This window comes from Myotis brandtii, unplaced genomic scaffold (genome assembly GCF_000412655.1).
Source record: "Myotis brandtii unplaced genomic scaffold, ASM41265v1 scaffold381, whole genome shotgun sequence".
Taxonomy (NCBI): domain Eukaryota; kingdom Metazoa; phylum Chordata; class Mammalia; order Chiroptera; family Vespertilionidae; genus Myotis; species Myotis brandtii.
This window is the reverse complement of record NW_005364633.1, coordinates 288,746-312,426: the sequence shown is the minus strand read 5'-3', so window position 1 is coordinate 312,426 and position 23,681 is coordinate 288,746. Positions and strand designations below refer to the sequence as shown.

General features: G+C 43.7%; 1 protein-coding gene across 1 annotated transcript in view; it reads right to left on the bottom strand.

Moving 5' to 3' along the window:
* Positions 1–15,921: 15,921 nt before the first annotated feature.
* NAB1 (NGFI-A binding protein 1 (EGR1 binding protein 1)) overlaps positions 15,922–23,681 on the bottom strand; it is a 37,211-nt gene continuing 29,451 nt past the window's right edge. Inside the window, exons 6-8 of the mRNA XM_005872457.2 lie at positions 22,704–22,866; positions 19,788–19,904; positions 15,922–18,310 (exon numbers count right to left, since the gene is read on the bottom strand). Of these exons, the coding sequence (XP_005872519.1) occupies positions 18,222–18,310; positions 19,788–19,904; positions 22,704–22,866 (369 nt within the window). The 3' untranslated portion in view covers positions 15,922–18,221. The remainder of the gene's footprint in view (positions 18,311–19,787; positions 19,905–22,703; positions 22,867–23,681) is intronic.

Sequence of the window (23,681 nt, the reverse complement as noted above, 5' to 3'; positions counted from 1 at the left end):
GACGAGAGACAGGAAGAGAGCAGGAATAAAAACTCTTGCTCAAGAATTTCCTCTTGCTCTTGTCTAGCCAAATCTATAATAAGGGGAAGCTTTGTTAATACTTTCAGAGACACACATCACAGGGGGTAGGAGATATAGTAATCTGTTTTTGCTGTAGAAGAGCAGTGGACAAGATGAATTTTACCTTGAGAAGGCAGATTGGAAAGGTTTTATGGAAGAGGCTTCTCAAAAGAAGACTGGCATTGAAAAATGGTGATAGAATTTTGATGAGAGAAGATGGGTCAAGGGCCCTTTGCGAGCTATGGAAATGGATGCTCTTCACAGATGTTCTACATCAAGCCCAGGGGCCATACCCTCCTACTCACACAGACCAGGCATTGTGAGCTCCCTCCAGCTGAGAGCAATCCTAAGAGAAGGAAGGAATCGAGCCCTGCGTGGGCAGCCTCCCAGGAAGCGGGCCAATGCGTGTTTCAGTCCTGCGATTGGCATGCCCTAGCACCCACCTCAGGGGCATGATGAACTGAGTGCTGTTAGTTGTATAAAAGGCACCATTGCTTCTTTGCTATTGGGATCCAACCACTTTGAGGATGTTGGAATGATAGCAGAAATTTGATTTCCAGCATTGAGGGTGTATCCTATATAATAAAAGGCTAATATGCAAATTGTTCCCTCAACCGAGAATTCGACGGGGAGTTTGACCAGGGGGCAGGGCTGGCTGGCCAACCGCCCTCGGCCCCTCCCTTGGCTGGCCCTACCCTCGATAGGTGCCCCCCCAACCCCAACCAGGGGCAGGGCTGCTGGCCAAATGCCTGTAGCCACTCCCCTCGACCAGCCTGGCCCGACCCCACCCGTGCATGAATTTGTGCACTGGGTCTCTAGTAGGTATATAAGACAAGCTATGTGGGTATATAGGATATATAGGACAGGATATTTCTAAAACATCTTGGCACCTAAAGGCCCTCAGAACAGTCCTAACTCTTCTCCAGAAGACCATATGGCGAACTTTATTGATCAGCCACTCACCCTGACTAAACCCTATTACCAACCCCACCAGGCACTTAGAGAAATTCTGCATTGAAATGCTTTGTCCAGGAGCAAGGAATCTGACCCAGTAGCAGACAAAAGCGTCCTGTCCATTAAATACAAGTGTCCAGTTTCCAAATTAGTCCACTCAATGGTTTTCGACATTATTTTGCTTGATGTCTTTCAAATCTCTCTACAATTATTAGGTCTTCTGATCTCATGGAAACTTTGGCAGGCCAAGTTACAGTTCTTATAACTGAGGAAATTGGGGCTTCGGGGTTACGGGATGAGCCAGAGTTCCACTGCCAGTAAGTAGCAGATGGGGGCCTGAGCGCTGATGAGCCTGATTTCCGGGATTCTTGCCACTTCCCCACATGTCTCGTCTGCATCACTGTCAGATCCCTCTCTTAGAAGACAGAACCAAAGCCTGAGATTGGAAAAGTTTCAGTGTTAAAAAATTAACATTGAAACATTCCATTTTGTTTTATTTGGGGCCAAAGTGCCAGAATCACTAGCAAATTAGAGACTAAATAGACACAAACGTAATGAGCCAGGAGATGGTGGAAGTCTGCCAGGACCTATTCCTGCTTTGGGAATTCACATATCCTGCTGATTGAGAGAGATGCTGTTGGTTTTGGAAATACCGTGAGGAAGCACAATTGTGGGAGTTTTTCATCTCAAGTTTCTAGGAAGTGTAGTCTGAAGACAGAAGAGACTAGAGGACGCCCAGCCATGCATAGAGGCCTTTGCTGTGCTTGGTCAGGGTTGGACCCTTCCTCTTGAACACCGGCAAGCATTTACCTGCTCACTGACAGCGGCCTCTTCCTCCTGGGTGAGCATGTGGCTAAGGGAGAAGACTGGTTTCTCTTGTTCTCATGGGCTACACCGGTCAGGAAGCCCTACTTTGATGGTCGGTGAGAGTTATCAGAGCCTGGAGACCCAAAACGTTAGGAAGGGTCCTTTCACCAGGGAATTTCCAGTGAGGTCAGCACATCTGTTGTCTCCTCATCGATAAGCCCACAGAAACTCAGAAGTGCAAGGTTCGTGTTTGCATCTGCGAGATGTGAGTGAGCAGATGCTTGTCAGCATTTCCACTCCCAGCCTCTCAGGTCCCCTCAGTCTCCAGCCCTTTGTAAGTCAACCATGAACACTCACCACAAGGAGCAATTTGAGGCCATTTCTTTAAAGGCTGAAAACATGTATTTTTTCAAATGATAGAGTTCAGACCAACGTGACCTTTCCCAGTGAGCAGCAGAGAAGGGGTGTGGCTCTGAGATACACAACACAATAAAGGGTTCTGTTTCCAAGACTGAAACTGGGTAGGGATGGTGTCCCTTAGGGACCATCTTTTTGAGTTTCACCCAGAAGATACAGAAAATTATGGGGATTCTGTAGAGCCCAGAACATTTTTCCCCTGAGGGCCTGGAACCGGGTAGAAGCAGGTAGCAGGCACAACAGTCCTGGATTTAGTTGTCAGAGACTCCCCGATTTCTGTCACACGGCCCTTGCGGATGATCAACGTTGGCTTTCTCAGTGTGACTCATTACCTATCTGTGTTTCTACGCTATCTTCTTTTTGGGGAGAAGGCAAAAGTTCAAGCTGTAATGATTACATGCGGCAGTGAACCCTTTTGAACAGTTTCTTAGACATAGTTGGGATCTTGGCTTTTTTTCACAGAACAGCAATCTGTAACGGGTTAATGTGGCAAGAAGTCACGGCCTCCACAAGGCCGGCTGTTCAAAGGTGAAAAGGTAACTGCAGTGCTCCGGTGTGCTTTGTCTGCATAACCTTGTTCAGGTGACTTGTGGTGGGAGTTGTTTCCTGGGCCTCATGCACCAGGAAGGTGTCTAGGAGAGGATGCATAGAACGGGGGAAGCTTCTCAAGGTTTCTGCAGACACCAAAGATGCCTCTCGTGCTGGTGGGGCTTTCAGAGTCCTCCAGCTAAGCTGCTCGCCAGCATCCTGAAAGCCAAGTAGACCATCCGTTTCCTATGGTGACACATATGTGAGCTGGATCAGTTGCATGCACACCAGTGAACTGGATGCATGGTTTCATTGCACCAATTTCTGGGGTGTTAGGGTCACAAACAAACACTGTCCACACAGCACAAAACCGAAATGCTTAATTGCAAAAATAGAGGCTTTGATGGTAAGCCCCTGGCCGTGCATTTGTGAGAGCTGAGTGAAATAGCAACTTTTAATGAGGCAACCAGCTTTGCTATAATAATACTAAAGCATTTCACAAACTCATTCATTTCAAGAAAGGCCAAGTAATTATGAGAATTAGAGGTGCTTAGGGTTGTGAGGAATCTACTTGGCCTCAGGTGTTGGGACATTCTTTGAACTCCAGTGATCTTCACCACCTGCTCGTTCAGCCAGCCTCCTCGGTGACCCCATTCCTCTTCTCATCATGTGGAAGTGCTCCACAGCAGAACTCTCAGCTTCCACGTCTACTCTTAGAAAACAACCTCCAAACAGTTCCTCTCTCTCCACAGCTGCTGCGGCTTTTTATTTGTATTTTTTTAACCATTTGGCTCATGACCTTCCGTGATATCTGCAGCCTCACTGGCACACCTTACCTTTCCTTTTGCATCCCATGCTGGCATGCCTGCAGTCTCCCACCTACTGTGTCTTTGGGGACTTCGTCCATGCTGTCATTCAACTACTAGACAAACATTGACGTGCCCTGCTGTGAGCCTCCTCTCAGCCACCTGTCTCCTGATCGTCCCCTCCATTCCACTCTTCTCCTTCCATTATGCTAAGTCATGTGCCCATAACAGTCTGTGCATATCTGCATCAGTGAATTATTCTGTAATTTCTCAGCCTTCCCCACTGGATTAGTGTGCTCTACCTAGTCTACTCACCTTTGGAGGAGTACAGGTAGTGTTTAGAGTTAGACAATCTATCTCTACTGCTTAGTAGCTGTTAAGCTATTAATGTAGATTGTAAAGCACTTAGCGTAATTCTTTCTATGCAGTAAATGCAAAATAAATACAAGTTGAATAAATAAATGTCACAGGAACACCCTTAGAAGACTCCCTAAATGGAAAATATTTATCCTTTAAGCACTTGTAGTGACAAGGCGCTCCTTCCATTGTTGAATAACTCTAATTATAGTTTAACTCTAACTATATGGTGCGACTCCCACTAGTTTTATTGACATAAATTACACCCCACCCCCCTCAATGTCCTCTGCTATGCTGGGGAATCTTGGGGATCTCTCGGGGTCCCCTGTCATATGTATCAGAGGTCAGTCCCTCGAGTATCTGGCTGTTGTGGGAGGGTCACTCCTGGGCAAAGCTCATTTCACTAGAGCTGCTGCCCCCACCACTGCGGCCTTAGGACAGGAATCACACCCTCCTCTGTACTGCTTTGCCGGAGTGTGGTTGAGGACTTTTTCCCACAATCCCTCAGGGCAGTAGGAGTCAAAATTTGTGAGACGTTGATTAAATCTCAGTGAAAGCAGAGCAACAGTGAATGGGAAAGAACCCAACATGAGTCAGTGCCTGGGACAGGCTCCCTCCCCTGCAGCAGGAAGCCTGCTATTCCTGGCAGCTCACGGCCCCAGGGGGCACCTCGGGGCCTCAGGGTGCCCCCTTCCTGGGAGATCTAGGAAGTCGGACTCCAGGTCCCAGAATGCTCATTTCCTGCCCCAGCACTGACCTCTGCTGAGGACAGCGGGCAGGGAGCCTTCCCGTTCTTCAGGGGAAACCCCACCCGCATAATCACAGTGATTCATGACCAGTGCATTCCCCCAAAGCTCCATCATTCAGTCTTGCCTCTTGCTACTTGGTTGTTAATGAAAACAGTAGCTACCGCATCTGGTTTATCAAACAAGCCCAGTTCATAGAAGGGTCAACTACGGAATGCTTTTCTTTTCCTACAGTCACTGCCCGCAACTCTGCAGTGTTCACAGTCTCCCTGTGTGTCCTCTGACAACATCTTGGGCAGATCTCTAAAGTCACCGTCACGTTGGGGGGTAAAAAAACCTAATCCAGTCTAGACTAATTTAAAACTTCAATCGTGCCCAGCCAGCGTGGCTCAGAGGCTGAGCATCGACCTATGAACCAGGAGGTCATGGTTCGATTCTGGTCAGGGCACATGCCTGGGTTGTGGGCTCAATCCCCAATGTGGGGTGTACAGGAGGCAGCCAGTCAATGATTCTCTCTCATCATTGCTGTTTCAATCTCTCTCTGCCTCTCCTTTAAAATAGATAAATAATCAATCTTCAGTCTTACTGTAATACACTGAGTATGCCCCCCATCCCAGGCCTGGCCGGTTCCCCCACGGAGGGGCTTGGAGTGCCTCAGGGCTTCCTTGCTCCACGGGCACCCTCCTCTCCTACCTGCTAGCTTCCTCTCTGTGTAGAGCTAGGATCGACAGACAGGAGAGACAGACACGTTCGTACCTGGGGTGGTAAAGGCCCCGTGGCCAGTGATGGCTGGCTGCTGGCTCCCTCTTTGTGGCAGGCATCCAAATCTGGCTCCCTCATTTGGTGAATTTCCCAAAGCCCCCATGGGGGCCTCCCACACCACCATTTCCACCATCTGCTCCTACTCTTGGTGATTCACGCCAGTGTTTCTTGTTATCAGAATTCCTGTTCCTGGCAGCAGTTCTCTTGGGTGGGATACCGGTGAGAGCCTGAGGCTTGGCCGCCTTCCACCGTGTTCCTCTGATCCCAGGGAGAAAAATCACGTGGCCATGACCCAACGCTAACTGCTGGGATGGAAGCTGCACTCTCCTACTTCTCTTTGCTCTGCCTCCTCCTCCTACTTGTCCTCCCCTATCAGATTGGACAGAGGGAGGCCAGCCTCTCTGTGGGATAAGGAAACACCCAATTCGTGAGAGAGAAGGGGCAGGAAAAGCATCCTTCACAATGTGGCACCTTAAGGGTACAGGCGACTCCCCAGGATTCTTCCCTCCTGGCTCTTGTCTGCTTCTAGGGACTGGGAGCCGGTGACAGAGATGAAGATTGGGGAGGCAGAGCCAGTTCAAGCCACTTCTTGATAAGTCCTGAGAGGGATGTCTGATCCCTGCTCATGTATCATTTATTGTTTGGTCCTTGACACTTTGTCCTCCACATTGGATTCCCAGAACATTGTGTTGTCGTTACCCAATACCAGACATTATATTCGCGCCGTCATATATATGATCTCATGTGAGCCTTAAAGCCCTATATATTATTACCTATATTTTATTGGTGAGGGGAGGAGGGTAGAGGGGTAGATTAATTAAAAACACACACCTCATAGTCACAGAAAAAAAAATTCTTTTGAAGAGACCCAACCCATCCACCCAGACTCTTCTGGATCCTTGGTTTTTGATTCTGTTCTATTTTGGTTCCATACCTTCACCCTTGGTCTCCCCACAGACTGGCATCCCAATTTCAGGTTTAACATCTCAGAAGCCTCTTCAGAATAAGTTCTCTGGTACTGCCATCTGGCCTCCACTATCCCAGCCACAGGGAAGAAGACATACTTTGCCCTGAGCACGGCCACAGCCTGTGGGACCTGCCAGCCTTTGCCCATTTCTCACCTCCTAGGGAAGGGACACTGCACAGGTGTGATCAGTAGGGAAGGGACACCCACAGGCACTCCCAGTTCTTTTTCAGTCTATTCCAGGGAGACTCCTTGACATGGCTGATGAACGCAAGACAGATTCTTGTCCCTCTGGAAGGCTGGATCCAATCGAGTTTGGAAAAAAAAATTTGCACTAGACCAAGATTTATTCCCATCTGGTGATTCTCTAACCTTTTCTTATCAGTTTTTGCAACGACAGAACAAAGTTATTTTGGGCAAGGGTTTGTCGTTTACAGCTCAGTTCCTTCAGTTTGAACAAGCACTGCTATTTATAGTTATCTAATTTCATTGGCTTAATTTATGTATCTGAAAGGATCTGCACTAATTGTGGGCGATTATCAGGAGGGAAGTGTGCGCTCATGCCCCTCAGGAGATCTGTTTGTGGGCCGATGGTTCTAAAATCCCACTTTTTACCCAGTGGGTAGAAAATCAATTTTATGGATCTTCAAACATGCATAGTAACCATCATGAATAATACAGTTAAATATTAAAGTGGTAGTAGCACATTTTACATTTTTCTAGCTAAACACAGTTACCCATGTATCTACTGTATATTTCCAAGGGTATTTCTAGTGTTACACAATACCAAGCGGGGCTTCGACCCTCTGCATAGATTACTAGGAGTAATCAAGGTCAGTGGCACAGCTGGGAGACGCAGGCCTTGGCCACAGGAAGACCTTGTAAGGCATAAGGAATGATAGGACTGGATTCTCTGAGACGCAGATGGAATGAAAAAGCATGATCTGTCCAAGCACAGCTCACCCTCCTCTCCGGTGCTTGATATGTATCTTTCTAATCCAGCCTCTCATTGGAATAGAGTTCTATTTCTTTATCAAAAGTTAGATGAGGGTACTCTTCTCAAAACGGGAAAGCATTTTTTTCTCTTTTTTTAAATATATTTTTATTGATTTCAGAGAGGAAGGGAGAGAAAGAGAGAGATAGAAACATCAATGATGAGAGGGAATCACTGATTGGCTGCCTTCTGCACGCCCCCTACTGGGGATCGAGCCTGAAACCTGGGCATGTGCCCTGACCGGGAATCGAACCCGGGACCCTTGAGTCTGCAGACCGACGCTCTATCCACTGAGCCAAACCAGCTAGGGCGGGAAAGCATTTCTGTTGCTTATAGAATACAGTTAGAAATTACTAGCTGCATTCCTTACCCACACTATTCCCTCCATGATGCCATTTTCTCTAACACGGGGGGCCAGGGTTCCTTTTGAGATTTGAGCAGGTGATCTCAACATCCTACACTCTTTCAGTAGAAAAGGTTCCTCCGATTCTTCCATCAGTATGTGTACCACAGCCCAGGTGGTGACATTACCTCATGGGATTCTGGTACCCCGACTGCAGACAGACAGGCAAGAAATGGACATCTTGTGCGAGCCTTGGAGAGAATGAAGTTAATTTTGAAAGCTACTTTTACTAAGTTAAAAACAGCACATTACAAAGAATACAGCTAATTAGCCTAATTTACTGAAGTTTTTAAAAATAAGTTAATTACCTTGTACTTTATTTAGCTCAGGAATTATCGGCTACTAGAATTTTAATTTTTGTAGCTCTTTACTTCTAATTCCTATGTTCTTTGAGTTTGGGCAGATCCTATCCTCCCAAACTGTACATATTCCTTTTAGACACTCTTTTGGGGGCAGAAGCAAAGAATAGATATATCAAGTTTACTTTCATGGAATTAAAGTCATCGAAGTTCATCATTTCTGTGAGATGAGGGAGAATATGTTTAGGCTGAACTACAGCTACTAGGTAGGGTGTTCTAATCATACCTCAAAGGCACCCTTAACACAGCATGAAGAAAACAGATACATTTTAGAGGTTAAAACATACTTCAAATCTTTAAAAAATATATTCATTGGTAAATTCTTATTGTTTTCTTTTAAACACTCTTTTCATTCTTGATTTTTGCTACCTATTTTTGAAGCCATAAAAACTGTAAATTAGCAATGATCAAGTAAATGTAGTGTTTTAAAACAAAGAAAACAAAGTTATAAACAGCCAGATGTTTATCATGGTGGTCGGCCGGCATGGGTTAAGAATCATCAGTATTTTCTAACTGAAATGTGTAGAGAAACAAAGAAAAGAAAAGAAAAACCCCACAAATGTTTTGTCTTACACAGATCTGCTCCGCTGTGGTCCGTTATGGAGTCTACTCCAGCCTTTGGAGACACAGATGTGAGAGGGATGGGAGGAGGCACTGAAGGCTCCTAGGTGCATTGAATCCTGCTTTCCTAGTGAGCGTGGGTGTGCCAACCCGCTCTCAGCAAATCTGACTAACCTTCTGTGATGAACAGGGATGTGGTATTTAGCAAGGAACAGGCACTCCTATGATCTGAATATGAGGTGCAGATCCATTACTAATTTCATACTCTTTCTGTTTACTTTTATCAGCAAATTGCATTTAAAAAGCGCATGAACTATTCTTCCCAATTAAAGTGTTTGGTAGCACTCTCTTAAAGGTTAACAATGACCTCCTTAGTGTCACAGCCCAACAGCCAGCTCCCATCCTACTGGACTCTTACTGACATTACTGACGACCTCTACTCAGTGCTTCCAGGATCTCTCTCTCTCTCTCTCTGTCTCTCTCTCTCTCCCCTCTAACTTTCCTTTCTCGGTATCTTTGGCAGCACTTGTCATCGTGCCTGGTCCATGAGTTAATATTTCCCAGGAGGTCGTCTTTAACTGTCTTCTATTTTTTACCGTTCTCATTCACTCCCATGGCTTCAACTTCAATTTATGAGGCACCCATAATTCCAAAATCTGTGACCCCGCTTGACCTGAGCTCCAGGCTTTCCTGAGCTCCAGCCCCCCTGAGATAACCCCAACAAGCCAGCAGAGCGCGTGGTCCCCACTCCGCGTGGAGCACAGCTCCAGGATGGCTGCGGAGGCACCATGTCCCGCACGCACGCCCGCGAGAGAGGCAGAGGCTAGGTCTGGGGGCGGCACAGGGGGTAGTTCCTTCTCTGGTTGTTGGCATTTGTTCGGAAAATCATGCTGTTTTATATCACAAATGCCTCAAGGGCGGGAATCAGCCCTTAATTTGTCCTTACGATCACCTTGTTTTTAGGTGAGCCTAAAAATGTTAGTGATGATAATTTTTGTGGTATCAGAAAACCCTTGATTGAAAAAATGTTTTAACGAAACAACACATGATTTCTCTATCTTTAAAAAGGCCCGCAATTTAAGAACCAGGTAAAGTACACTAATTACATTTGTTTTTGAATGTATCTGCAGCCATCCGTGCTCCTGCTGCTTCTTCCTCAACCTTCCACAATCGTCTCACGCAGCCCTCACAATGGCCCACACAAAGGAGCTGGCGGCAACCTATATTTTTAAATGTACAGTCTGGTTTTTCCTTCCACAGTAAGGACAGAAACCAAAGCTGAAACCATTATCACCTGCAAACTGATTCCTTCTCTGGGTTCCTATATCAGTGCTGTTTTTCTCTTTCCTAAAATGAGAAAAATAACGCCAAATTTGCTGGTTTGTGAAAAGGATTAATTAGGTCGCAACTGTAACAGTGAAGATAGCCTTGAGAGCTTTAAGGACAGGTGCTTTTTCTAGAAATTTTCTACTCAGTTCAGGCAAGGAGAACAGACTAGATTGTAAAATTAGGCTTTTCCCTCTGTAATTAATAAATAATTTGTGGGTAAAATTTGAAGATGTAAATGAAGGTAAATGACCCATGGTTTGAAATCGAGCTAATTTGTTTCCTTCACTGAATCCCTCCTTCCTCTAAACACACACAAAACTCACCTCACCCTTTAATCAGGGGATTCTTTAAGGTTTATTCATGGATTATCAATTTATCTGCAACTAACTTTGCTGGTGGAGTCTCCTCTAGGGAGATAATTTCAAATTCGCAAGAACCCCAATTCCAGCTTAGACCTTCTACACTGTCACTGGTTCAGTCTTCCTTGCTGGGCAACTCTACTCACATCAACCAACCCCCCAAACCGAACTTTTCTGAAACAGTATTGTTGAATACCAAGCTCTCTCCTCCCTACGTTCTCTTTTGGAAAGTGGTGCTAGTATTCCCTCCTTTTCCCAAAGGTCACAGCACGGGTGATGTTTATCTCATTGGTCAGTCTGTTCCTTTCCCACGAGCCAGACACATACTTTAACCTGTTATCAACTCCTGCCGCTTCAACGTCAACGATCGCTGTCTAGACAGTGTCCCTTGAGGACAGGGACGATATCTTTGTATCTCCAGTACGTTGTGCCTGGATATTTTTAAGCAGGTGGTTTAGCAAATGTTTGCTGAATGAATGAATGAGTGAGTGAATAGCCTTCATTCTTGTTCCCCGTGGTCCTTATTCTCACAGCTCAAGTTCAGGTTGACCACCTGAAGACTGGGCACTGCAACAGTCGCTTCTCACTTTTAAATCTTCCCGTTGCTTCTTCCTCCTTCAGAGCCAGAATCAAGCCCTTTGGGAGCTGCTGAGAACCCCTTATGTTAAGGATCCAACTTGTATTACTTGGTCCTCACATTCCAAACATTTTTGGACTGTTTCACTCCTCTCCTCAAAAGCTTCTAATTGCTCCCCAAATTAAATGAGAACTTTGCGTTGCAAAGGATTTCATCTAGTGGGCATTCTCTTTTCTGGATGTTTCATGTCTAATTCGTTTACCTGAATTCTCTGCTCTAGTCCATTAAACTTCCCAGTGGTACCTACATGTGACCTTTCTGTTCTCTTACCTGGGCCTTTCTCACACGCTCATCCCCAAGCAGCGCTGCATCCTTGCACTGCCCTGCATACAGACCTGCCTTGACAGTGGCGTGGCACTCACCTCCTTGAGGGAGCGGCGGCTGGAATCTAGACACACTAACAACTAACCGGCTGATCAGGACTCACAGAGAGCCTCGTGGTGTCTATGTGGGAATCTAGTTAGGCTTTATCTGCCTGTTAAAGTGTCCACTGTGTTCGAGTGTAAAATGTTCACACAGTGCAGGCCACTCGTTCAAAGGAAGTTTTATAGGACGGGGTGCACATGGACCTTGGCATCAAACAAGTGGACTGGCCCATCACTACCTACCAGCAGTGTGATGACTCACTGCCCAACCGGAGACCTGTCTTCTCCTCTGCAAAACGGGGGACAATTACCCCCCCAGGGGGGGAGAATTACCCCCTGGAGGGGTGAGAATTACCCCCTGGAGGGGGGGAGAATTACCCCCTGGAGGGGGGGAAATTACCCCCTGGAGAGGGAGAATTACCCCCCGGAGGGGGGAAATTACCTCCTGGAGTTGCAGAGGAGGAAATGTCAGCAGTAGGGTCAGGTGAGGAAGGGGAGGTTGGATGGTTAGCCCCACTACATTCATTCCCAGAGTAAGAGGATAAGCCTCCATTTGAGGTCATTTGCTTTACAAAGAACTAGTTCTCGTCTTTTTGACAAGGGAGCATAGAAGAAAGGGACTTATTTCTCCTATAAACTATCATTCTTAAAACCTTGGGAAGTGAGATCCTTATTTCTTCTCACTTTTAAATATATTTTTTCTTATCTTTGAATAAATTAGGTAACCACAAAATTATTTCACTTTGAAATGCTAATTAAAAAAACTTGCTTTTTAAGTACCCCGAGTTAAGTGCTATCTGTCTATCCATTATGTGAGCTGTCTTGTCTTCTCATCAGTACAAGTCAGAAAGATGTGGTCTAATTTGAGAGTTAGCCATCGCATGCAAGAGAAATTCACACCATCAATATATGGGCATGTTCTTTCTGATAGGAAAACGGCTGAATTCAGAAAGGAAAAGGATATCCAATCCAATTTAACTGTTGATGGAAAACATCCCTCCATTATGTTGTCAGGGACCTGAGGGTAGAACGTGTGTACAGTTGGCCCTTGAACAAAATGGGGTTTAGGGGTGCTGACCCCCATAATCAGAAACCCACATAGAACTTTTGACTCCTCAGAAACTTAACTAATAATAGCCTACTGTTGACTGGAAATCTTATTGATAACATAGTCGATCAACACATATTTTGTGTTGCATGCATTATATACTGAATTCTTACAATAAAGGCAGGGAGAAGAAACTGTTAAGAAAATCATAATACATTTAGTGTTTATTGAAAAAAAAAATCTGTGTATAAGTGGACCCACATAGTTCAAACTAGTGTTGTTCAGGGTCAATTGTATTTTTTGGAAACAACGAAATGAGGAGGAGATCCGAAGGGCCTCCAGTACGAGAATATGGTACCAAACAAATCACTCTGTCTTCTGGGAAGGATACTAGATAGCAGGGTATGGGCCAGACCACAGACGCTTGGTTTAACAGTTCACAGCTGAGGGCGGCAGGTAGTCTCAGAAAATTATAAATCGCCTCTGCTGAGCCAGTTACTGGTAAGATTCCGCCCACGTATGTGCTACTTACATGTCTTCCTGCAGACTAAAGCCCGAGTGACCTGGCAGCAGGGGTGTCTGTGACAGTTAGGAGAGAACGTGTGCTTGCTTAGCGTTGTGTGTGGGCGGTGAGCCTGGTACTTCAACGTAAATGTATGAGGTGCAAACTTTCAATGCAAAGATGACTCACAAGGTTTCAGAATGTGTAAATATGAAGCGCAGTCTAACTGCTACCGTCATTGGTGCTCACCCACAGCAACACCAGCCTGGGTCGATGCCAAATTGTTTGGACTACCAGGAAACTCACAAAACCTGTTGATGAGAGCAATTTGGGGGCGATTTTAACAGTTGTGTGCACACTACCATCTTGAAGCAGTGTTATATGTACTTAACCTGCATTCTGCGACGCTGTTTGATGGCGGCATTCAATTCACTGTTTCTCCCAGATTGTGAAGTCAATTCAAGACGTAACATTGAAAAATTTATAGACAGCAATTGTAAATAAAAAAACTAGACAGAGGCACTTCCTCACTCAAGTGTCTTGAATCAGGCAATGAAACAAAAAAGGATCCTAACGAACATTTTATATGAAGGCTGAAGTCAAACCAGGATGAGGACTGTATGCGATTCATTTCCAGAGCTCCTTGTTGGAGAGTTCCTTTGAGATGAACTGTAAGGGTGAAACCTTCGGCATTGCTGAGTGACCCCTTGGGAGGGCATTATTTAGCTATCAGAGGAATAACCTGGGGAACTGTGAGCAAACAGACACAACCAGGAGACCCAGAATTCAACAGGATATTGTTTTAATAATAACAAACTTTGTGGCCCTTAAAACACAGGAAGAATATGAAAGAATAAAGGAGCTTAATTAACCAATTTTGTAAATGGAACAAATCATTATTCATTGTTCCCATAAAAGTGGTGGATAAAATCTGCTAAACTTATAGGTTTGTAAGTTGAACTTGAGGAATAAATTTCTGACTTTTTTCTAAACAAAAAAATAAAACATCTTTGAGGTGTTTTTTATTTTTTTGTTTTAATAGGTCAGCAGAAACAGATGCCAGAAAAGAGGTTTTAAAGCTCCAACTGTTGCATATTCAAAATAATGAATTAAAAAATTCCTAGCCCTCCCATTCAGCTTTTGACTTCTGGGTAAAATAAGGGTCATACCACAGAGTCCTACATTTAACAGCAAGGTTTTTGAGATTAAACATATTTGCAATAAAAATAAATTTCTGGACATTAGATCATTCTTTTATTAATTTTGCAGGCCCACTTGAGAATTTCATTTACAAAGACACCCAAAGATAATAACGAATAAATAAACTTGGATTCCCTGAACCACCCACCACCCATGCACACAGCTGGACCATTAGGTGGTTTTTTTAGTTAAATAGCAGCTGCCATATTTGGTCATATGCTTCAAACTGTTAACACAGAACATTTGTGCAATTCGAACTTCAGCTATTTACTAACTGCATTCATTTCCCATAAGAGATAGACCTCCTAGTTTCATTAGGTTAGTACCCTGGTTCATTTTCTCTTGAAGACTCAGTGCAGTATTAAGTAGTCATAAGCAAAATAGGCATTGTGTCAGTAATGCTTAAACATTTGAGCAGCCAACCAGCAAGCCATATGCTAGGAAATTCCGTGCACCCTTATTTAGGTTTTAAATATTTAGTACCATCCTATCCTATATAATAAAGGCTAATATGCAAATTGTTCCCTTACCTGGGAGTTCGACCAGGGGGTGGGGCCGGCCAGCCAACCACCCATGGCCCCTCCCCCTGGCCAGATTGGCTCTGATCAGGGCTGGCCAGCCGGACCCCACCCGTGCACAAATTTGTGCACCAGGCCTCTAGTCAACTATAATTGTAAAGGTCTGCTAGGTGCTAGCATTCTAAAGCTTTTACCCAAGTGGTTTCACTAAGGACAGGAAAAAGCCAATTTTTCTCCTGTCATGTGACAGGTTCAGTGAGACTACCAAAAGAACTACTATCCTGGTAAGATCTAACTGGCATTCAGCTTCAAAATAAAACAGCAATGATTTTCTTTTAAGTGGCCTCAAGGTGAAATGCACAACCACTCTGGCTTTAAATCAGACCCCACAGCCTTCTGTTAACTGTTTCCATCCTGGTCCATCTATTGCAAGTCTCACTCACTAAACGTGCCCAGAAACATCGAATGCACTCACGTGTCAGCTCCTTATCCATCCCAAGTCTACGGCACACACGCATTGGTAGTTTCATCTGAGGGGTATTAGTTACAATCCTACCAGGTACGGAGTTGCCGAAGGGCAAGCATCATGTCTTAGGTTTCTCCGGTGGCCCCTCCACCCCCACCACAGCGCCTAGCACAGTGCTTGACACACTGCAGCTCTTCTTTAATCTATGAAGCGCATCAATTAAAACTTCGTTGCAAAGCTTTTGCTAATTTTCTACCACAGGTTAGCTCAATTTCATAGAGGCAGCCTGTAATACTGAAGCCAAGCCACAGTAACTTTCAACAGTAGTATATTATAAATGTTAAATCCTGATGTTCCTCTCATTTATTAAACATTTAGTTGGTTAAATACAGTATTGTTTTTTATAGTTTTTTTAATGGCTTTGTAAACTTCTTGTGAGAACAAACCAAATTCTCTCTGATAGGCCGGAGTTGACTGAGCACCTGTTGGCCACATCACTCTCTGGCAGTGACGGGCAGTGGAGAAGGACCTTTAGTCTTGACTGAAGACACAGCCCCTGGGCCCTGAGTCCCAAGCCCAGCCCAAGTACCCAGAGAGGGAGGCAGAGGAGCCAGTACGCCTGCTGGGGACAGTGCTGTGCAGAAAGTTCTATAAACACACACGTGTGAGGCACAAAACCTTTATTGCCACGGGATGCGGGGGCACTCACCCCGCCTCACCAACAGCTGAGAGTCACAGAAACGCAGACTTCACATGATAAAGTACCACGCCGACGGAGGGAGAAATGGCCCCTTGGGCTGTATTGGCGGTAATACCGAGGTAACCAATTGACCTTGTTCAGTGAAAATACCTCTAACACAATGAACAAAACAACACAAACTGTTATAACATCCAATTCATATATACAATTCAAATAAAAATATATATTATTTGCTTCAATGTATAGCAAATTTAATACATTAGTGTTTATAAAATAAAAACTGTATTCTACTGATATTTTTCTTGTGCTTCCCTCTTATCACTAAACTTGAAAGACCAGAAAAGTCTAATACTTAAGGAAACTTATTTATGGATTTAAAGATGCAGTTTGTTTGGCCATGAAAGACGGATAAATATTAGTTGGAAGATTACAGCATCTTTAAAAATTGTTGCTTATTAAAATGTACAAACTCCAACTGTAAGACACAATTTTAAAAAAACCTACAGAATTTCTCAAAATAGATTAGAATACAGGAAACGTTTCATGAAACTACTGAGATACTAACCAGTTCTATGGCTAATATTAAAAATCGAATAACCTATTTAAATCGTATTCATACTATTTCTACACACAGTGAACAAGACAACCACAGTACTCAACCTCAAGCTAGCAACAGAGTTGCAAGGTCCAAAAAGCTGCTTCAGTGGGGAAATGCTCTGGTACAGTTAAAACATGTAGGAGGGGAAGCTTATGATAGATAGAAGCTGCTTTCTGGTGTTTCTGTGTAAAGCTAGTCTACAAATCAGAATGAAAAAGCAGTTGTATATGCGACAGTGAACACAACTCCAGCACAGATGTTTCATCTAACATTGGGCTGAGGAGTTGTAGTAGAACAGATTATGACTTAATATTTTTATGTAGTTATGACCTAGAGCAGAACTGAAACAAAAACCACACATATTCCAAGTCAATACGCTCCTCTTAGCAATATCGGGGTTTAGACGAATCTGGAGGAAGTAGGTAAAGCTGTCTAATATCGTCTCCTCTTAATCCAACAGAAAAAAATATAAATTTCTAATAGTATTTGTTTTCTTAGTATGAATTCCAATGTGAAATTCTCATACGTGTGCAAGTACATTATGAACACTGAAGCACAGCCCCCCACGTATATGCACACAGCCCATTAATTAAATAGGGGGAATTAAAACAGACTTTCAAGTGAAAATGAATTAAAAAAACACCGGCATTCACAAATCTGAAAGTTGTACAAAAATGAAATTATAAAATAAATAATGAGTATATGTCAACTAAACCGCCACAGAAACATGCCTGCACGTGTGATGTAGTGACTGTCCCCTCCTGGGAAGGGCTGGGTGGGAAGACCCCTGGGGAGACTCTAGTTTCTCCGACTCCAGTGCGTAGAGAAGAGTTTCTGGACATAAAACGGTACTTCCTTTATTATAGTACAGCCTTGGTTAACAGTCACCATCCTTGTCACAGTTAGGGTTAACTTACTATGTCTTAATCTATTTCACACGTTCAGAAACAGCAATGTTTAAGTCCAGGCTTGTCCACATCGGTCCACTTGTTTCAAGGTCTCTGTCCCAGTAACGGCTCCCTATGTCTGCCGTAGCTTAAGCAGCGACCATATGATGCAATCTGGCAAGTAGGTTAAGAAAGATTGCCTTCTGTGCTTCTCATCTTTTTAACTTTACTCCAGTATTGGTTAATTGTGTACATGTGCCTGATTAAGTCAGCAAAAATGACACTTTACAACTATAAATGACACAGTTCCTACTAAACAAAATCAGTTTCATCAGATATTAAATCCACAATATTTTCCTTGGTTTAAACCGGGTATTTGCTAAATTCCATTTCTCCAAAGTCACTGCTACCCTGCCAATAACTACATTACTTAAACTTTCTTTATGACTGCAAAGATTCTAAACTCTGACATATAATATTTACGCTAAATACGCTTAAAGTAGACAATGAAATTTCAAGTAAAATAAACTGTATCCATATCTACTGGACCGAACAGGTCTCAACATCTACATTTTACTTCTATAAATTACACAAATACATTGTACATTCTTAAATAAATGCTTACAGTATTACTTTGTAAGCCTTTCCACATAAACCGACTCACACAGGAATGTGAATGGATCAATATTTCTATTACAACATTCTCTCTATTTTCTCTCTTGTGGCTGTTGCTTTGTCTTCCTGGCTTCCAGACCACTGTGTCAGTCCTTACGCTTTGGCTATGAAATCTGTTGGAGCTGAATGAGGCAACATTGGTTATTAAGGCTTATTTCTATGATGGAGCATTATCCTTAAAACTGATGCCGTTTCCAGAGAATAGTGGGAAAATCACAGCTATCTTGAATCTTCAGGCTCTGTTTTGATGACTTTCTTCTCTAAAGTAAAAGCGGAGTGAGGGTAGTCTTTTAAAATCCCCAGGCTCTCTGCACAAAGAGGGAAACACCAAGTGTACGATACTTTAAATCAGTGGATCACAAAACAAACGCAAACAAACTTGCAAAACAAACCCCCAAAGTCCACAGCAAACAGTATCAATTATTCATAATGCTGCAATTCCATATAAAACTAATGTTTATGGAGAGTTGTGAAGAGCTTGGATTCTATATATAAATTCCATCTCTGCCAATTACTAAGCTGTATCCATTTCAGGGCATTACATCTCTCTCTAAGGCCCTACTGTCTTCATCTATAAACTGGGGATAATATCTCTATTGGGTGATGTGAGAGTTAAGTCATCAAATGCACGTGAAGCATTTATCATACAGAACATATTGACTTTCCTTTAATGCTTGGTCCAATGTGGTTAAGTAAAATATATAAAATAAAACCAGTCACCCATACACAACTAAGTTACTAGCCAAAATATTTACTATCAATGAAAAAAATGAAACAGAAAAACATCTTTTGTGTTTAAACATGGCACTATTTTTAAAAGTTTCTCTAACCATGAGACATTTAAGTGGGAGAAACAGGAGTAAAAGAATGAAAACTCACTCATAAGGAATAATTCCTTGGAGTTAAGTGTGTATAGTTATTTGAATCTCACACAAACACTACAGAATGATGGAAAGGTAACCAATACTCATAGCTTATCTGAAATTAGGTGGTTCCATTTATGAACTTACCCTCCCTATACAGAAGTGGATTTTAAATTCAGCAAAGAAGAATAATAAAAATAGTAGCTACCATTTGTTGAATTCCTATCAGCCAGGCAGTTCATGTACACTGTCTTGTCTATCTATCCTTATAACCACTCTATGAGGGGAAAGAATTTCTGTTTTACAGATGACGCACCTGACTTCAAGTGACTCCTAATGTTACTTTAACTCAGAGACTGAATGATTCCTTTGCATGGTGTCGTTTCTAGCAATTTAACTCTGCCTCACTCACTTTACTTGGGCAAAAATATGTAAACATCTAACTATAATAAGGAACAGCACATCCTTTTATGGAGTTCAGTTTACATCTGAACTACGAATGTCATCTCCACGACGTATCTGCATGGCAAGTTTAGCTTCTGATACACAAGGTTTTCTCAGCAGAGAGCAAACATGGAGTCCATCCATTTCATATTGTGAAAGGCCAGAAAAAAGACAGTTACACAACTCAAACCAGCCATTTATAATTTGGTATAAAATTTTGTATTAAAGTCACCACTCATGTAATAGCTAATCAAAATCATCTCAACCTTCCTGAGTTGTTCCCTGTCAACTCTTTGGAAGACCATGGTCTCAAGAAGACTGGCCATTATTATGGTCATCTCTCACTTCCAAGGGGAGAAAAACTGACTAGTCACGTTGTTAGGAATGACCTTTTCAGGGGGAGGGACAGTGGGAGGTGAAGAATAGAATTTAAAGATGCTCTATTCAGTGTTTCTCTCTGATCATCTCCCGTTCTCACCTGATGAGTGGGACTTGGCCTCACTGGGGTAAAGTCTACTCAGCTCCCCGTCCACCACAAAATGGTGGGGCTGTCTGTTCTGTAGGTTAGGTATTCGGAGATTCAAGGGTCTTTCTCCTAATGGAAAGAAAAAGAAAGCAGTGTGAGTAATATTAAAAACACACCATGGTTTTTCTTAAAAATAATTTCCACAAACTGCCTCAACACTCCTTCGGAAAGGAGCAAGGAAAAGTCCACAGGCACAGAAGAATCTAGTAACAGTCAGAGATATAGTTTGTGGAAGAATAGAGGAGGAAAATGGTCATTCTTGCTAGTCCCAAGGTTTACAATTCTGCCAGATATTTTTAAGAGCTAATCACGAACTAAACAAAAGACTGAGATTCTGAGTAAGTGCTCACCTCTGGTATATAATACATCCCCTCTGTCAGGCATTTTCTTACTAGTGCGACCATTTGCCAAGGCCTATCATGAACTACATAATAAAGACTAGAGGGACAGAGATGGCTCAAGCCAACTGCTTATTATTAAAAACAATAACAGCAAAACCTATTTCAAATCTGTGAAAAAACAGAATTATCACAGATATGGTGAAAATGCCTTATATACCAAAGCATACCCTATATAATAAAACCCTAATATGCAAATCGACTGAACAGTGGAACGACCGGTTGTTGTGACATGCGATGACCACCAGGGGGCAGATGCTCAACGCAGGAGCTGCCCCCTGGTGGTCAGTGTGCTCCTACAGGGGGAGCACCGCTCAGCCAGAAGCTGGATTCATGGCTGGTGAGCACAGTGATGGTGGCAGGAGCCTCTCCCGCCTCTGTGGCAGTGCTAAGGACCCCTTGGAGGATTGTCCGACTGCCAGCTTAGGCCTGCTCCCCATGGGAGTCGGACAATCCCCCTTGGGGTCACGGGGAGAGGGCCTAAGCCAGCAGTCGGACATCCCCCGAGGGGTCCTGGACTGCAAGAGGGTGCAGGCCAGGCTGAGGGGACCCCACCCCCCAGTGCATGAATGTCATGCACCGGGCCTCTAGTCCTGTCATAAACCTAAACCTATCACACTTAACAAACTGCCACCCCCACTGATTTATCCTGGCATGACAAATTAGTCATCAAAATCTTTCACGAATGCTTTTGCTTCTTAACTCTGAAGTCATCACTGTCAAGGATGACTGGAGAGGTTAAACAAGACCTCAACTAGAAAGTTTCCCTAACATTTAAAAGAGGAAGAGCGTTCTCCTCCACCACTCTGACCTGCTGACATAATATTTTATTCAACAGTTAGATGATGCTTCTCATGGCTTTCCCACTCAGAAAGAAATCTTATCTTTTTGACAATAGTAACCAATCTCTAGAAAAGCGTAATAGTAACATAAAAAGAAGGTCCTCGCCCTAGCCAGTTTGGCTCAGTGGATAGAGCGTCGGCCTGAAAACCGAAGGGTCCCGGGTTTGATTCCGGTCAAGGGCACGTACCTGCGTTGCAGGCTCCTCCCCGGCCCAGACCCTGTTTGGGGCTCCTGCAGGAGGCAACAAATCGATGTGTTTCTCTCACATAGATATTTCTCTCTGTCTTTCCCTCTCTTTTCCACTCTCTCTAAAAATCAATGGAAAAATATCCTCGGGTGAGGATTTTTAAAAAAGGCCCTAGAAAATTACTGTTTCTGCTCAAGCACTTATCGCCATTGAAAGTAGGGGCCCGATTCCCGCACTTGCTTCCTGTGATCTCCCTCCACTGGTGTGAGCTCCAAGCAGCAGGGCCTCCTTGCTCGCTGCTGCAGCTCGGTGCCTAGGAGCGTGCCTGGCGCAGAGGAGGCACTAACACACATCTGTTGAATGAGTGAACGACAATGACCTGAGATTTTCTTCATGTGCCCATAAGAAAAAAAATGAAGTAGTTTTTACAATGGTAAAAATACTCATAAACCACAGCTTTCTAAACCTAAGCGTTTAAGAGGCCACTTCCCAACGGGCACACCACACAGAAGGTTCCAGAGGGCCTGCGGGAGTGTCAAGCTGAAAGTGGACAGAACGTCTTCAGGTCTCTCCATTCTTATCCCGTGTCCTCAACGCTCTGTGCTGTCACACTTTAGGAAGCATTCAGCATATTCTCTTAGGATCCAAATGTCACACATTCCACAGACAAATCTGTTCTTAACCCATAAAAAATAGGAAGTTGTCATCTTTTAAAAAGTGATAAAGATCTCCCAGGGAATCCACTTCTTTGAGAACAATGGTCAGTACAGTCAGTCCTCTGTATCCAGGGGTTCCGCATCTGCGGACCAATGGCACATCACAGATATGTGGGGGGGAAAGGTGATGCTGTTGCTGACATGTAGTATGTAGTTCGGCTTACATGGATGCATCTGTACTGGGCATGTGAAGCCTTTTTATCTTGTCATCATTCCCTAAACAGTAGAGTGTGACAACTATTTATATAGCATTTCCATTATATTAGGTATTATAAGTAACCTAGAGATGATTTGAAGTAGACAGGAGGGAGGGTGGACATAGGTTATCTGCAAATACCACACTGTTTGATCTAAGGGACTAGAGCATCCAGACTTTGGTATCTGCAGGGAGACCTGAAACCAATCCCCCTGTGGGTACCCAGAACACTGCACTATTTACCTCTCCCATCCCACCACCCTTTACAAAATACAGATCAACTGTATGTGCAGCTGTTATTTAGGGATGATAAGGTTAAAAAAACCCACACAACTTTAAAAATTAAATTTGCAGAGTGAATTCCTTCCCTTTTTGAAACAGGACAATTTGTAATTGGACAATTAATTTTGGTAGAGAATCTGTAAGATAATCTCTTAAAAATATTAAGATTTAAAAACCAGCAAGGTTTTGTCTCTTTGAAGTGCACCAATAGCAGGGTCTGCAGGGGCGGTCGGTCTAAGGAGGCACCTTGTCCGTCCGAGCTGTCGGAGGCCAGGCCGTTGGGGCTGTGCTCCTCGGAGCTCTGCCTGTAGAGCCCCGTGGACAGCCGCCTCTCGGCCTGCTGCAGCCGCTCGTAGCCGGCCTGGGTGCATAGGAACTCCATCTGCTTCGTCACTCCCTTCTCAGGCTGCTAGGAAGAAAGCAAAAATAAAATCAGTAACCAAAACATTCCAGATTTTTTTAATGGTATAAAGATGCCAATTTCAGACTCGCACAGATATATTTAGAATTCATTAAAATTAGTTCACACTTCATGTGGCATACACGTCCCATAAGTATGCAAAGGGAGAAAATCTTGCTCAATCCAACGAGAGAATTCCAGTTCAGCTCAAAAGCAAAATAGCCTCAGTTCTGGCTTCTAAGGTGCCGAGTCCTTTGGGAGGTTTTTTGAAAAAGGAACCTCAGTGCAGCAGCAGCATCTGCTGTAAGCTGCTTCTAACGGTGACATCTCGGCATTTTTATTTTAGGATCTGGCACTACACAGACTCTGGTATGACGACAGTGTTTGGGGAGAAAGTGTAAAATGGTTGTCTAGAGAAAGAAGACACACTTCCCCTAAAATTAAACAACGCAGACTATGCAGAACACATCAGTGCCAGCTAGGGTCTTCACCTTCATCACGGAACGAAATGGCAGTGTTTCCCAACCATCATGAAAAGCCATGTTTTATTGATTTTTTTACAGAGAGGGATAGAGAGTTAGAAACATCGATGAGAGAGAAACATCGATCAGCTGCCTCCTGCACACCACCTACTGGGGATGTGCCCACAATCAAAGTACATGCCCCTGACTGGAATCGAACCTGGGACCCTTCAGTCCGCAGACCGATGCTCTATCCACTGAGCCAAACCGGTTAGGGCGAAAAGCCATGTTTTAAAAGACACAGTTAGCTGGCTAAAATATAAGTTTATCTCTGTGTGTTTTATAAGTTCCTTCTCTACGTAT